The sequence below is a fragment of the Alligator sinensis genome, unplaced genomic scaffold, assembly GCF_000455745.1.
Source record: "Alligator sinensis unplaced genomic scaffold, ASM45574v1 scaffold592_1, whole genome shotgun sequence".
Classification (NCBI taxonomy): Eukaryota; Metazoa; Chordata; order Crocodylia; family Alligatoridae; genus Alligator; species Alligator sinensis.
Genome location: NW_005842214.1, coordinates 658,160 through 674,719, shown reverse-complemented (window position 1 = coordinate 674,719; position 16,560 = coordinate 658,160). Strand labels below are relative to the sequence as shown.

The following is a 16,560-nucleotide window of genomic DNA, read 5'->3' as shown; positions in this document are numbered from 1 at the left end:
AGTTATGGTCACAGCTATACAGTCCATCCCACACTGCACAGAAGGATAGTCTGGGGACATGCTAATGCCTCTGTTCCAGTCCCTGATTCTGAGGAACAGAGGCCCTAGCATGTGTCTGACCAGACATGGGCTAAGGAAGCAGCCAAGTAATGAGCTGCATGTGCTTGCTCACTTGAAATGAATGGGGGCACTCTGTGGGTATAAAACTTCTGAGGTTGGGGGGACACCTGCCTGCAATGTAGAGTGTGAGCAAGCGCTGCCTGTCCCCAACTCCCCCTGATGTAAATGGCCAGGAACTGTCTCTTCTTAGGGTTTGTGGGGAGGGTGGGGGTTGCTTTGGTGCATGCTCAGTGTCTTCCCCACTACAAAGGAACTAATTGCAAGGAGCTGGTTGGGGCGGGTTACTGAAATTCACCTGGAGAGCAGTGTTTCTGATTAATTCACTGTCAGTGCCAGGCAGATACTTCAGCAGTTCTGTGAAGGAGCTACCCACTGTCACATCATTGTAAAAGATCAACACCACAATAAAATTACACACTCTGCCCCTCCTTACGACAGTGCTGTGTTAAATCTAAAAGGTTGCTGACCCCCTATACCACATCAATGACAAAAACATGTGACCAAGGGCTTCCAGTTCTGAGGGGAGTGATAGAGAATGAAGGAGAAACTCCTTTGTCTTTGGCCAGTGGAGCAGGGTATTTCTTATCACGGAACTGGGGGATCCAGGGAAGAAAAGCATGTTTTAAAAGCTGGAAAAAGAGGAGAAAGCCGAGATACAGCCAGCAAAACTCAGCAGAAACTCTTGCCTTCCTTGCTCTTAAATTTAAAAAAAGCAGCAGTTTGCTCTAAATGCTGCTTCTTTGCAAGATGCTGACAAATTTCAGGCTTCTGCCTTGGCTTAGCCTAACTGGCAAACTGGGCTGCAAGATCAGTCTTCATAAGAGCAACTGGAGGGGAAAAAATGTGCAGCTGTTATCTCATTTACATATGATCTTGTCATCTGTAAAGCTTCAACCTGGTGGGCAGGGCAAGAGAAACGGCTGGAGTAGGCCAGGTGGATTTCACAGGCACAAGGCTGCAATTACATATTATTATTAGTTTTAAATAGAACCAAGGCTTCCCACCAGAGACTGGATGCTTTGTTCAGAAAACGAGTGACAAAACCATGAGACATGCTAAGCCCAGTGTGAAGGATGCTGGGTGAAGGACATGTTCAGAAATCAGAAAAAGGGGCTGGAAGTAGTGAGCCACAGAAAGGATCTGAGAGCCTGAGGATGAGGAGAACCTTGACAGCATCTATTCATATTTAAGAAGGAACATTTTTAAGGAACATTATGGAATAAAGAACATCACAGCAAGAGACGGGCTGCTCCCGCAGTAATCGGTATGGATCTGACATGACAGACAGATGAATGGACTTAACACACAAAACAAAGTGCCTAGCCATGAAGTGGCAGAAAACCAGTAAGCTTGCTCAGTAAGGTGGGAATGAACTTTGCTCTCTCTCAGGCTTCTGGGCTCAGTCAGCAACCCAAAACCATTTTGCTCTACTGTAGATTGAGCTTTTCCAATCCTTTTTATTCCTGCAACTGATGCACATTGCACCCAGAGCCTTTATATTTCTCTGGTAAAAAGACAGAAACTGCATAAATACAGCTAGCTAGTGCCAACCAGTATGGAACACAGACTCAGAGAAGTCACTATATCACTTCTCATCCCAGGCCTGTGCTACTCCATAAATTAGACCAGGTTTACATTTCAGAGGCTTTGCCAATACAACTATACCTTTAAACTACTCTGGCATAGCACTCTTTGTGGGGATGGAGCTTATAGTGGCAACATTGCTCTTTTACCAGTGTAGCTTATGTCACAGCTATAAAGACAAATGATGTTTTGCCAGTATAATTTTATCTATACTATGGGCTTCTGCCAGAACAGCTATTGTGGTCATGGGTTGTACCTCCTCACTCTGGCCGGTGTACCTATACCAGCAGAAAGCTTATATCTGGTTTTAGGAGTGGAGAGTTAATCCAAAGAGATGTTGACCTGACCAATTGGAGATTATCCCAAAGTTAACCAAACATCCTGCCTTGGCCACAAGAGCAGAACCTTTCATTATTTATACAATATTGAAACATGCAAAGTATATTAAAGAAAAACACGAGAACTTATGCTTTACAGTCAGGTATAGCAATAAATGAAAATAGCAGTTGAGGAGGACTGATTTGGGCAAAGATGAGGGCTAGAGCAGTAGGATCACGACTCTGACTTTTTCACTCACCTCTGCAGGATTCATTCTACTCTGGTATATCAGCCTGCCAATATCTTCTCAGCACTTTTGGTTGTAAACACCACACTGAAGGGGGGAAACTGTGTGCAACTGATACATTTTGACCCTTGCATCATTCATTACAACAGAGAAAACCTGGAAACCTAAAGCAACCTTTTTCAATGTTAATACTGTTAACTAGTTTATTGTGGATCATTTTGGTAGGATCATCCACCACACATGCTTATCCTGTGTCCTAAAATTACCTTCTACTTTTTGCAGGTGTTGAAAGCCCTAAGCAACCACTATGTAGCTGCCAGGATCTCCAGCTTTAGCCCTGACTTCTAAAATGCACTCAGGCAATCAATACAATAATCTGTGGCTTACTGACAACTGAAAATGTAGATACATCACCCACTGAATTTATCATCATCTGAGTAAGTAACACTGGACCGTTTGTACTGAATGTCATTCACGTAGCTATTTATTAAGACAAAGCTTCCTATTTAAGAAGTTTCACAAAGTTGTTGCTGAATTGCAGTTTGCTGCACTGCAGTGTTGTGGAATCCAGGTCTAGCACCAGGCCTCAGGTCTGGCTTGTTGCTTAGTACGCAAAGCCTTCAGTGAAAGAGTACGTGGCACCTGTTAAGACTGAATTACTGACAGCTCAATCTATCCTCTCTTTTAAACATCAGCACTTATCAATTCCCATTTTGCCAGCAAAGATTCTTGCCAAATCTTTCCCCACTTGGGTAAGAATTTCCCTAAATGAAGATATGAATGGGAGGCTAGTCACTTGCCTAGATATCTCCAAACTGCTTTTGAATCTTTCTCCCCATCCACTTCTTTCTGCTTAAATAGGTGTGCGCGCACCATTCCCTGCAGTTCACCACTGTCAACTCAGATGTTTCTCTCCATTGACCTTCCTTGACGTAATGGGGTAAGTATCTCCTTTTTTTCGTCATCTCAGAGATTTCAGAGATTTCACAGACATTAGGGGCTGGAAGGGACCTCGCAAGATCATCAAATCCAGCCCTCCTGCCATTGGCAGAAAGTTTGCTGGGGGTCAAATGATCCCAGCAAGATAAGCATCCAAACATTTTTTAATGAGTCCAGAGTAGGTGCTTACACCACCTCTGTGAGGAGTCTGTTCCAGACCCTGGACACTCAGGCTGTAAAGTTTTTCCTTATGTCCAGTCTAAATTGGCCCTCCAGAAGTTTGTGGCCATTAGACTTTGTTACCCCTTGCAGGCCCTGGTGAACAACTGTTGTCCCAGATCCTGGTGCACACCCCTTATATACTTATAGGCTGCCACCAAGTCCCCCGTGAGCCTTCTCTTCTCCGGGCTGAAGAGAAGAATCTTATAGGTTACGTTGAGATTGGTGGGTCACAGCCTAGCTCTTCTCCACGTTCAATCAGAATAAAGTTTCTTCCAACTGCATTTGGTTTCCCTCAAATGCAGCCTGATCACATTTTCTAAATTCATTTTTGCTTTCTACGGATATAGCAAATTTCATTCTGCCTTCTTTAGCTTTGTTAGCCAGAAGGAAAGCTTACACAGATCCTAACTTCACCTTTCAGGTCACGCTGATTCAACTGGGCACTAACCCAACTACCACAAGTTGATAAAAACCCATGACTGAGGATACCTGACCCATCTCCTGAAACTGAAAGAGAAGGACAAGTTTTTGTGGGGGGAGTTGAAACCTTACTCAAAGATTAAATGCTGTCACATTCTTGCTGATTGTTCCTGATCATCACATAGTTTACTGTTAATCCTTCCATCAGCGCTGGCCTCATTACAGCACACCCACCTTTTCCTTTCTTCAGGGCAGTTCTTGGGGTTGTAGCCTGGTAACCCACCTCGGAAGCCTGTCATGCAGTAATTACCTGGAAAGCTGTTTTTAATCGACTAGTGGATAACTTGAAGAAAATTAAGGGCTACATTTTAGGAAGGAGTTAATCTTCTCAGGCAACAAAGCTACTTCTCCCACAGGGAAATAATGTGCTTGTAGCAAAGTGCCTCATTAGTTTCCTTCATTTACTGCCAGTTTCTCCCAAAGGTCATGAAAAAGGACAAGGCAGCCCAGTGCCTCGAAAACCAGAGTACTGCCCAGCATTGAAAAAGATTCCCAAGGCAGAAGACACAAGAAACAGAACTGAACAAATAAGCCCTGCCCATCAGGGAAAGGGGAGGGGAAAGCAGATTCAAAGAGAGAAACAGCAGAAGTGTGGAAGGGACAGTCAGTGTGCCAGAAGACAGATAAATATATGTCAATGAAAACATGCATGGGAACTGAACTGTACAAACAGGATTGTGCCTAAAGCTACTGCTGATCTGGAGCAAAATTACTCTGACAGCTGCCAACGCTGTAACAATCTAATAAAGAAATATGGCCATTGCTATGGAAAAAAACTGATGAACCTCTGCTAATTTTTAGCCTCAACTCAGCCTGTGAGCCAAAAATGTCATCTTTTTGTTCCCCATTAAATATCACGCTGAGAAAATAAAAGCAAATCTACAATACAGTAAAGTTGTACTGACAAAAGCAAAGGATTCAGATTCCATCCTACTCTGTCCGTCAGGCCTCAGTGGAACAGCATGAGATCAAATGTCAACAATATGCTGATGACACAGCAATATGGATCTGATAATCTAGATCAGAAATAGGTAGCCAGCTGCCAGTGTGTCTGGAAAGAACAAGGACTAGAGGAAGCGGTGGACTTAAAACTAAAGCCAAAATAGCAAAAGGAAGTGCTCTGAAAACCCTGAGAGGATGGTCATGATTTTCTCAACCTAGTTAGCCTGGCACCTTAATCCAGCACTATGCCTGGATAAATAGATACCAGCTACAAGTTTTCCATTTCTAACTGGTAAACAAACTGACCTCAAGTCCTTGCAGATAAGGCCACTGATCTTAGCCCAGTTATGGAATAATCAAGGTAATCTCAGTGCTTCCTATCCAGACCTGACTGACTAGGCTAGGTGTCACGCCTGCAAAGGTTCATAGATTAGTAAGGCTGGAAGGGACCTCAAAAGAGCTATTCCAGTGGTTTTTAACCTTTTTACATTTGCAGACCCCTAAAAAAATTCCAATACAGGTGCAGTCCCCTTTAGAAATTCTGAATGGAGGTGCAGACCCCTCTAAGTTGTAAGTGTGGATACTTACATACTTTTGATCAATCATAGTAATCTTTCGTGGACCCCTAGCACATGGCCTGCAGACCCCCAGGTGTTTCAGGACCACAGGTTAAAAACCACTGATCTAGTCCAACTAGGGATTGAACCTGAGACCTTGGTGTTAGGAGTGATTGCCAACTGTGACTCCTACGAAATCCAGGCCATCATAACCACAGTAGTAGATGATGACTGGAGCGTATGTGTGTTTAAAGCAGGATCCAAATTTAGGTCTTAATTCACATCTCTAAGACACTTTAACACCTTCACAATAGCTATTTTCAGTTTGGGTTTTCCTAGCTTTTGCACATCTGGGTCTCAGTAGACAAAGAAAATGATTCAAAACATGTGGTTCTAACACTGTCTTAGACAACAGTGCTCAAACTAACATCCTAGACCATGGAACAGGCAATAACCACTCTGCTTATCCACACAACAAATGCGAAGGGCAAAACAAAAGCAGCACTGCTAAATTTCTGAAACTGTCAACCCACACCTACATGACTGTTTGAGGGCAGAGCTGAGATGCTTCTATGGCTACTTAGACTACAGCAGCGGTTCTCAGCTTCATTAGATTTGAGGCAAGTCTTGGAAAATCCCTCTTATCTTTCATTTGCTTTTTTGACTACAGGAGAAACGATAGCTAGTATAAGAGGACTGATGTGCAACTAAATATCCCAACTATGTTTGTCATCCACACAGAAATTACCATGCAAGGAAATTTTTGCACTTCAATTAAAAAACAATTAGACAATTGCAACCTCACTATAAGCTTTTTAAATGTAAAGTCAAGCACTCAAATATTAATACCTGAATTAAAGTTACCTTGGCAACCTAAAGTCAATCTCCTCATATGTTATGAATTATAATTCTGTTATTCAGTTGAATTAATATGTTGCTTACAAAGCATTTGAAATTTTTACCTATGTGCTGTTTTTGTGGTGGTGGTAAGTTTTGGATGGAAAGGGATGACGTGGTAGAGCAAACTGTAATTTGATATACATAATCACCTATTTTGTTGCAGCATCTTCTACTAAAGCTCTCTCACAGAAGCATGCTTAACAGAATGAGAACAATTTCTCCAAGTCAAATTAAGTGATTTATGCATACTTCAAGTGGCCAATTTTCTTCTGTGGCAACACAGGATAAAAGCCTTACAATTACTATTAATTTCAGGCCAGTTTTCCCCTTTTTCAGATTTGTATTTCAACCCTTACTTGACTTCCATATGCTTGTTTAAACACAGTATTTTGTAATATCTTGGGCATCGCCATACATCTCACAAACAGGGAAGAATTTGTGGGGAATGTACTAGTGGATGGCAACCTAGGCAGCAGCGACCACAAGATGACTGAGTTCAGGATCCTAAAGAAAGGAAGGATGAAGAGCAGCAGAGTAAGCACCCTGGACTTCAGAAAATCAGACTCATTTGCTCAGGGAACTCAGGGGCAGGATCCTCTGGGAAGATAGACTGAAGAAGAGAGGAGTCCAGGAGAGCTGGCTGTAGTTTAAAGAAGCCTTACTGAGAGTGCAGGAACAAACCATCCCGATGTGCAGGAAGACTAGGAAGTATGGCAGAAGACCAGCTTGTCTTAGCAGGGAACTCTTCAGTAAACTAAATCACAAAAAGGTAGCTTATAAGAAGTGGAATCTTGGACAAACAACTAGGGAGGAGTATAAGAGTACTGCTCAAGCATGCAGGGATGAAGTCAGGAAGGCCACAGCACAACTGGAGTTGCAGCTAGCAAAGACATGAAGGTTAACAAGAAGGGTTTCTACAAGTATGTCAGAGGATTAGGGAAAGTGTGGGTCCCTTACTGAATGGGGGAGGCAACCTTGTGACAGAGGATGCAGAAAAGGCTGAAGTGCTCAATTCCTTTTTCACCTCAGTCTTCACAGGCAAGGTCAGCTCCCAGACTAGTGCACCTGGCAGCACAGTTTGGGGAGGTAAGCAGCCAACAGTGGTGAACGAACAGGTTAAGAACTATTTAGAAAAGATGGACATACACTAGTCCATGGGGCCAGATGCGATGCACCCAAGGGTGCTGAGGGAGCTGGTTGATGTGACTGCAGAGCTAGTGGACATCATCTATGAAAACTCATGGTTATCGGGAGGGGTCCCAGATGATTGAAAAAGGGCAAACATAATGCCCATATCTAAGAAAGGGAAAAAGGAAGATCCAGGGAACTACAGACCAGTTAGCCTCACCTCAGTCCCCAGAAAAATCATGGAGCAGATCCACAAGGAATCCGTATCTAAGCACTTGGAGGATAAGAAGGTGATTAGAAACAGTCATCATGGATTCACCAAGGGCGAGTCATGCCTGACCAACCTGATTGCCTTCTATGAGATGACTGGCTCTGTGGATGTGGAGAAACCAGCGGATATGGTATACCTTGATTTTAGCAAGCTAAGGAAGTACGGGCTGGATGAATGGACTGTAAGGTGTATAGAAAACTGGCTGGAGCATCAGGCTCAGCTGGTATCAAGTGGAGTGTCCTCTTGGGTTGGTCCTGAGGCTGGTTTTGTTCAGCAGCTCCATCAAAGACCTGGAAGATGGCATAGTGCACCCTCAACAAGTCTGCAGATGACACCAAGTTGCGGGGAGTAGTAGATTTGCTGGAGGGTAGGGCTAGGATTCTAACTGGTAAACAAACTGAGCTCAAGTCCTTTCAAATAAGGCCACAGTGATCTTGAGCCCAGTTATGCAATAGTCGGGGTATCTCACTGCTTCCTACCCAGACCTGATCGACCAAGTGCTCAAAGAGTGACCTAGACAAATTGGAGAACTGGGCCAAAAGAAATCTCATGAGGTTCAACAAGGAGAAGTGCAAAGTCTTGCACTTAGGATGTAACAATCCCATGCACTGGTACACACTGGGTGCTGACTGGCTCCTTGAAGACAACTTTGTTTTATGCTTATTGTCACAGTATCTCACAACTCTATCTCCTTCCATTTATCATATTCCCTATTCAGATCTTCACCCCAGGTCCACTAGGTGTCTGCACCACAGGGCTTGAGGTTGCTGGTTTGAGCACTTAAATTAGGTACAAATTTCTCTATATAGTTCATCAATCCATGGTTTATGGTCTCTGTTACTTGGGACCGGCATCTTGGCAATAGTGTGACCTCCCTGCTTCCCTTGTTCTGTTAATGTTTCTCAAGCTGCACTAGAAACCAATGGGTTTCTAGGAGTTTTATCTTAGGAAATCCTAAAGGAACTGAGACTCCTGGTAACTTCAGGGCATGGGCATGCAAGAAGTTCACCATGATGAAAAAACGAGGGTATGGATTTATCATACACCTGCCTTCCTGTGGTACACTAGGGCTATGCAAGGCTTCGGACAGAGCTTCGGATCTGGAGAAGCTTCGGACTCTTCAAGGTCCGAAGCGGCACAACCCGGGTCGAAGCGCTGGCCTCGTTAGGCTTCCTGAAGAAGTGGTTCAGAGCTTCCGAAGAGCTTCAGAGCCGCCTTGGAGCCGCCTCGGAGATCTGGCCATAGGGTATAATGGGGAAACAATAAAATATCTGTAACTGTGTTGTTTTTTGTCCGATTTGGATGAAATTTTCAGGGGCGGTAGATTCTGCAGAGAGCATAAAGCCTGCCAAGTTTCAAGACAATTGGTGCAGAGGTTTTGGAGCAACTGTACCCTAAATTACTGAAAGCAAAACTCCTGTCACGTCTAGGTGTTACAACACAGGGGGGTCAGAACTGCAGGGCTGGTAGCTCTTACTGAGGCCACAAAGCCTGCCAAGTTTCAAGAAGATCAGTGCAGGGGTTTGGGGGGAACTGCCCCTCAAGCTGCAGACAAGCAAAACTCCTGTCATGGGTGCTTGTGGGACTGACTGTCTGTCCTGGGGCACGGAGGGGGGAGACTACTGCAGGCCTGACTGCTAAACTGCTGTTACCAGTTACCAATAAAACAATCAAGATTCACTCAGGGACCAGGGACTCAGGGACCAGCTCAATACACAGGACCTAGCTACTATATAACGACTTAATGAGCATCAAATTAGCACCTTCAAAACCAGGCTAAGGAGAGGAAAGAATCAATACAGACAATCAACTGCCCCAAGACAGAGACAGTCTTGGCAAGAGTTTTGCCCATCATCAGCTAAAAGGGGCGGGGCACCGGCCCAAATCTCCTCGACAGCTGGCAGGCGTTGTGGCTGCAGCAGGGGCCACCATCTCTGCAGCTGTCACCCTGCTGTGCCTTAACACATGCAGTGTCACCCATGGCACGAGTTTTGCTTGTCCAGAGCTTGAAGTGCAGTTCCCCATAAACCCCCTGCACTGATCTTGAAACTTGGCAGGCTTTGTGGCCTCAATAAGAGCTACTACCCCTGCAGTGTTGAGCCCCCTGTGTTGTAACACAGCCGTGACATGAGTTTGGCTTTCAAGAGTTTGGGGTACAGTTCCCTCCAAGCCCCTGCACCGATCTTCCTGAAACTTGGCAGGTTTCATGCCCTCTGCAGAGGCTACCATTCCTGCAAGTTTCATCCAAATCAGACAAAAAACAACACAGTTATAGATATTTCATTGATTCCCCATTATACCCTATGGCCGGATCTTCAGGCAGCTCCAAAGCTTCGGAGCTGCTTCGGCCAGATCGAGGTGGAACCTGGTCTGGAGCTCCGGATCAGATCCTTGGCATCTGAAGCAGCCGGATCCAAAGCCGGATTGGATCGCTGCCGACTCGCACAGGCCTAATGTACATGCTCTTACCTTGCAATAGATGAAAGTTAAACCAGTGGCTTAGTAGATTTTCATGGAAGGCTAAGCTAGCAGTTTAGTGTTCATCTAACACAGGACAAATGCATGCACATGTACACTTGTATCAGAGCATCTAAGATACTGTAAAGCTCTGCCTTCTTTACCTCTTGGCAACCTGCCCATGAGTCCATGCTTTCAGTCTCTTTTCTCCACAGTATACTGTGACTACTGAGATCATGTAAACTTTTATCTACATTGCAAAGTTCTATAAATGTGGCAGTCAGCTAGGGAAATAAACAGATGACACCCTTAGCTAAAATAGGTAGGCTGGGAAAAGCTCCAGTGTAGATATAGTCATGTTGATGTAAGAAAGCTTCTGCTAGCAGAGCTTCTACTGCTTGGAGTAGATGGTGCAACTCAGGCAGCAGAAAAATCTCCTTCCATTGGCAGAAATGCATCTATACCCAGGCATGGTCACACTGTTTCAACTTTCCTGAGTTTTACAGTGAGGGGTACAGAGGCAAACTGCGCCTATTTCCACTACTTTGCTGATTTGCCAAAGCTTGATTCTGCAACGTAGCCTATTTGCTTTCCCAGGCCTTTCTGTTGCAGAAGATGCTAATACAGCTTCTAAGTGATTCAGTGGAATTTAGTGCGTTCTTTTTACACTCTGGTTTCTCTTACACTTTAAGCAAATGTTCAACAGCACTTCCTTTGTTACACATTTTAAATTATAAGGCAAAAGGACAGAAGCTTTCTTGACTACCTTTTCCCTTAAACCTTCTTCCATTACTCATTTGCCACCCTGCAGACAGTTTTTAAACAACTGGGTATGAATACAGCAGCCAGTAGTCAGAACTGAGTATGCTATGCATATTATACAACATCTTAATTGAGGCTGTGCTTTTATTCTTACATACTCTCAGAAGCATTAAAATCAACATAATAGTCTTACTGCAAAACCCAAAGATACACTAGACAAATTATTGATTTACTCATTCTTCTGACTAGATGAATTAATACTTAAAGAAACCCTGCAATTTTATTATGCCTCCTATTTATTTTCTAGGTCTTGGTCCTATTACAAAGAATGCATGAATAGAAGGCAGAAACTCAGCACAGCTGAATATCAGAGCGGCATATAACACAATGCCATACAAAATCTTGCTTGCAAAATTGATTCAAATTGACCTGGATGTACCACTGTCAAATGGATAGACTGACTGCAAATTCAAGGGATTATGATCAAACAAGTAAGGTCATGAACAAGCGGAGGCTTTTAGTGGGGTAAGAGACTGGAAGTAGGTCCTCCTATTTTTTTTATTTTATTTTTTTTTATCATTTTTAATAATGATCTGGGAAAAGGGAAAAACATACTATGAAATTACCAGATTCTGCTTAAAGCCTCAAAAGTCAACACACATTGGTATGAGCTAACATGGAATTAAACCTCAAAAATATAGCTAGTCCAAAATCTAGATACCCAACTGGAGGGAGAAACCTCAGGAGGTCATGCAATGCAAGAAAAAAAAGAGAGAGAGACTGAAAAGAAAGAGTGGGCAAATTGAACAGGACTTTATAAGGCCGAGTGGCAAAAAATAGACAAAAAAACCCTGCTGTCAGTTTGACTGCATACACTGAATTCTCACACTCCAGAGAAAGCAGGAAATATGCCCCTCTAGAGAGGTCTGGTAAGATCTTAACTAGCACATTACACGTATTTCAACACATCCCAATAGTGGAAAGAAATAAACACTCAAGAGAATTCAGAAGAGCAAGAAAAAAAAGTAAGTAAGAAGCTGAAGGATTAAGTTATGAAGAAAGATTAAAGGAACAACAATTTATTGCTTCACTAAATGATGATTAAAAGCAGGACAGAGTAAGTATCGACAAGAATTTGAAGGGTGTAAATACTCAGAAAGGAGAGGATATGTTTAAACTGATGCAAGGGGATATAAATAGGAATAATTAAAAAGAACTTGGAAGGAAAATTCAAACTGAAGATTTGGGAATATTTCTCCATAGTTAAAAAGAGCTGGCCCTCAAACAGTCTCCCAAAGAAAGAGGTAAAACCTCTGATTTACTAGTGCTTTACAGCCAAAGCTGAATAGATGCTCCAAAACTATCCTGCCCTGGCCTTTGATAGGAGCAGATGTGATATGAGCTAATTGGACCTTTCCCATTTTTTACTTTTATGAACTGGTATACGAGAGTGGCTGGAAAGAGCGCACCTATATTTGACAGTGAAACTGATGCTGCTACGTGTCATATCCATATTCAGGGTTCCATGCCAGTGCATATTTGAAAAGGATGTAACCTCCTTGCAGGCTCACTGAACTGTCTCTGATTTGTTCCTTAAGAGTGCCTGGCTGGATGCCCAATCCACATAAATCCCTGGCTACTTTATGCCACCAAAGCTTTTGCTAGCCATCCAACTGCTGACAGTGTATCTTGTTCTTCTTTTATCACCACACTTTGCAGCTTTTGGTCTTTTGAAATAGAGAACATAAGTTTGTGATACTGTGTTGCGAAGTGTTTTGTGGCTAGTGGTGTGGCAAAGAGCAAGAAGCAGATGTTCTTGTGCAATCTTGTGGATTCTTTCCTGCCTCTGAGGGCAGGAAAATGGACTCAAAGACCCCTGCAGTCCCTTACAGTCCTATGCAGTCTGTTGGTTTTCCATCCTAATGTCTAAACTAAAAAAGATGACAGAATGGAACCAAACAAAACTCCCATCACACTGGTTATCTGCTGTGGCTAGCTATGAATACAGCCATCACTGATCTCATCTGGTCCGTTAATATGGAGTACCTGATGAAGGCAAGAATCTGCTCTGCTTCACCCGACTGCTAAACTGTATGTGAGCTTCATGGAGGTATCCTCCTCTCTGTATCATGACAGCAATATTTTGAAGACTGACTACAGAGCCAAGCAATTTATCCCCTGCAATTCCTACAAAAAGCAAGCCTTAGAGCAGGGGTTGTCAACCCAGGGTACGCATACCCTCAGGGTACTTGAGAAGGCCCTAGGGGGTACACACAGGCAGGTGGGGACAGAGCGCCACCACGCATCATCCTGCACGTGCCGCCTGCCCCACCGGATCCAGGAGGAGCTCACACGCAGAGGCTGCTGCTGGTCCATGTTTGGCTGCATGCCACCCCTCCCACATCCGGCTGCCAGGGGTATACGGATCCAAAAAGGTTGAAAACCCCTGCCTTAGAGCTTTCATGCTGGAAAAGCTCTCCAAAAAATATCAGATAAGGCTTTAGGAAGTGGGGGGGTAACATTCAGAGAAACAAATTATTTACAGGTCTTTGTTGACATGAAAGGTATTGTCCAGTGTCAAGCTTCCACCAGTCAGAATGAGACTATTTAAAAGAAAAACCCCACAGAAAACAAAAAAACCCTGGTCCTAAACTCCTGACAGAACAGAATATTCAATGATGATTTGCCCAACTTTATGGAGCATCACATCCATATTTCCCCTCCAATAGATGAATAATTCTGCTTCCTCAGCATTCCTTCTGCAGTTTTAGTTGGCCGTGATTTTCATCCTCACTTACCATCCAAAACTGTTGTGTACTGTTGCTGTTGAAGAGCCACTGTCTTAGTGAAGCGATTACATTACAGGGCTGATCAAAGTGATCTGTGTATATTTTGTTTAGTTTGCCCATTGCTTTGGGAGAAGATAAAGGGGTTATGCAAATGACATGTATTGAGGCTGACAGCCTGGTTCTTCCACAGAGCAGCACAGGAAACCTAATCCCCCACCAAAAGATAACACCCCATTCACAGCCCTGGCATTTCTGTTAAACTAACCAGAAGATAGCCACTGGGGGGGAAAGCAACAAAAGTGCAATAATTTTGTGGAAGCATTTCTGATGAGGTAAGCACAGCCTCTGATGAGATGAGGCATAGAACAAGGCTTTGGGCTTTCCCGAAATCACTAGAAGCTCCTCTCTGTGTAGAAGTCAGGCACTCTTCAAAAAGTGTCAATTAATAAGACCAATACCCCACCCAACATCCTAGCAAAAGTGGGTGTGTCGTTGCCCAGCAGAGTGCCTACCAGGTATTGCTCCCTGGCAAAGGTAACATTCAACCACGGGATACCCCTAGTAAAAGGCAGGTTACAAACATAAAACTACCAGACTCCTATCAGACTCCAAATCTCAGTACATTTTCAGAGTGTAGGTCTTCATATGACAAGCGTAGCAACTGCTTATGGCATGCAGTTGCTTAGAAGTAATCTGTGGCTCAGTGCTGAAGTGGCTGACTAATGGTAGCAAATTATTATTCAATTACTTTACTGAATAACTAAATAATAAAACCATTTTGGTACCATAAGTCAGCCACCTCAGCTCTGAGCAACAAAGCCAGCTAGTAAGACTTTCACAGTGTAATGAAATGCTGTGGAAGCGGAGGAATACTCACCCTCATGGAAGTTTCTCCACCATGTGGCTGCTGCAGTCTGAAGACTTGAGCCACCATGTGTTCTGTGGAAGGGTGCAGCAGGATGCGTCGGGAGGCCAGTCCAACCATCACATACCTGCCCATTGGAGACAGACTCACAGAAATGGCATTGGGGCCTGGGGAAAGAACATAACAGGTTACATCTGAGAAACTGCACAGTCCCTTGCTCATCTACTGCCCTGCTGAACTGTTCCTTCCCCTCACCTGTAACAGGCTCTTTTGTCAGTGTTCACTGTACAAAAAATTAGGAAAAACCCTGCCACTACCAGATAAGACTCTGCAAAGAGTATTCATATGGCAATGCCCTCCCCTTAGCCATTCCAATAACTGGTGGAACCTCTTCATAGCAGTGCCTTTATATACCAGAACTGTGTTCACCAAACTAGGCCTCCAGCAATTCAAGCATCTCCACTGCAACATAATTTCTGTCTGATCAAAATGCTAGCAACAGGATGATCTTTGCAACAGTGACACGTTACATCACTGTGACCTTCAAATCAATGCATTTTGATGCATTCCAACCATCCTCTTGATGATCACTTACCAAATCGCTTTGTATAGAGCATCTCGCCCAGGTTGTGGGGTGCCAGAGAATACACAGCCAGTATTCCTTCATCAGGAAAGCCCCGCTGACTACTGGGAATGAAGGCTGCCAGGAGCTGCCCATCTGCAGAGATATCGCAGCTGGCATCGTTGTAAATCTTGCAGTTCTGTACAAGCACGTTTACAGAGGCTGCAAAGAAAGAGAAGAACAAGGGTTAAAGGAGTAAAGGAGTAAAGATGGTGGCAGAGAAGAAGACAAGCTCAAGTCTAGAAATGGAGAAAGTATATGATTGGTAACTGGTAACAAGCTTAGCAGCCTATAAAAAAGGGAGCCCAAAAAACCCCCCCCCCAACCCCCCCCCCCCCCAAAAAAAAAGTTTAGTGTTCAGAATGTTGCTCAAGAACAACCTATTCCTAAATGGAGATCAGGTTTTTTTTGATGGGCCTGGGATTAGATCATTGGTTCTCAACTGGTATGACACCCTTATGGGTGTCACAGCAGCGGTAAGCCAGATAATATCTACCCCACTTATTCTCCTGGCATTACAGCTCTCTAAGCAACCTAAAGAGACAGCAAAGCTGCCAGATATTGTTCAGTGCTTCCTGGTCTGAAGCCCCCTACGTTTCTTCTGGAAACAGGTGCAGGTGGAACTGTCCCACCCACTCACTTCTAGGAAGAATGCAGGGAGCATCAGATCAGGAAGGGTTACACAGCATCAGGCAGCTCCTGCTTGCTTTAGGCTGATTAGAGAATCCTAATGCATATGCACATGGCATAGCTCTTTACAGGCTGGCCATGCAGCAGACACATGGGGCAATTTCATCTGGAGGCAGCAGAACCCAGTTGAGAAGCACAGAGATAAACTGAGGCAGCGGCAGGTGTGGTTCTCAGCCTGGGGTGCTGCCACGTTCAAAAAAAATGGAGACGGTGTTCCCTGACCCTGAAAAGGTAAAGAACCACTGGATTAGATCCACACCCCTTCTCAAAATCTTCAACTATAAACCTGAGACCTGAAGACAATTACATCCAACATACTTTTCAGACTGAGCTTATACCTTGCTAAGGTTGGCATGCTTTAGAACAGGAGTTACCAACTGTAGCCCCTATGGGCACCTTTAATCCAAGGGGCACTAGTTGTTTATATGGTTCTTGCTCTTCCTTGTGTCAGTCTACTAAATGCATTATAAGATACTTACTGCCTTTAGCTACTCTCCTGATATTTACTTCTCCACATCAGTAACTGTGGTAGTTGCCACAACCGTGTTTTGTGTTTGTGAATGGAACAGAAGTAGGGGGCCCAGGTAACAGCAAATTCTGAAAAGAGATCTCAATGAGAATCTCCACATTAACCTGCAGCCCATGCTGAATATATGAGAAACTTTGG

At 43.9% G+C, this 16,560-nt stretch overlaps 1 protein-coding gene across 6 annotated transcripts in view; it reads right to left on the bottom strand.

The window, feature by feature from the left end:
• The window catches only part of AMBRA1 (autophagy and beclin 1 regulator 1), a 166,698-nt gene that overhangs the window by 42,898 nt on the left and 107,240 nt on the right, over nucleotides 1-16,560 (bottom strand). For all 6 annotated transcript variants that reach the window (XR_003094837.1, XM_006026919.2, XM_006026920.2 and 3 more), the window contains 2 exons: nucleotides 15,177-15,365; nucleotides 14,594-14,748 (listed from right to left, as the gene is read on the bottom strand). Coding sequence is in view for 5 of the 6 variants with exons in the window: in XM_006026919.2 (XP_006026981.1) it covers nucleotides 14,594-14,748; nucleotides 15,177-15,365 (344 nt within the window). In the remaining variant the exon portion in view is untranslated. The remainder of the gene's footprint in view (nucleotides 1-14,593; nucleotides 14,749-15,176; nucleotides 15,366-16,560) is intronic.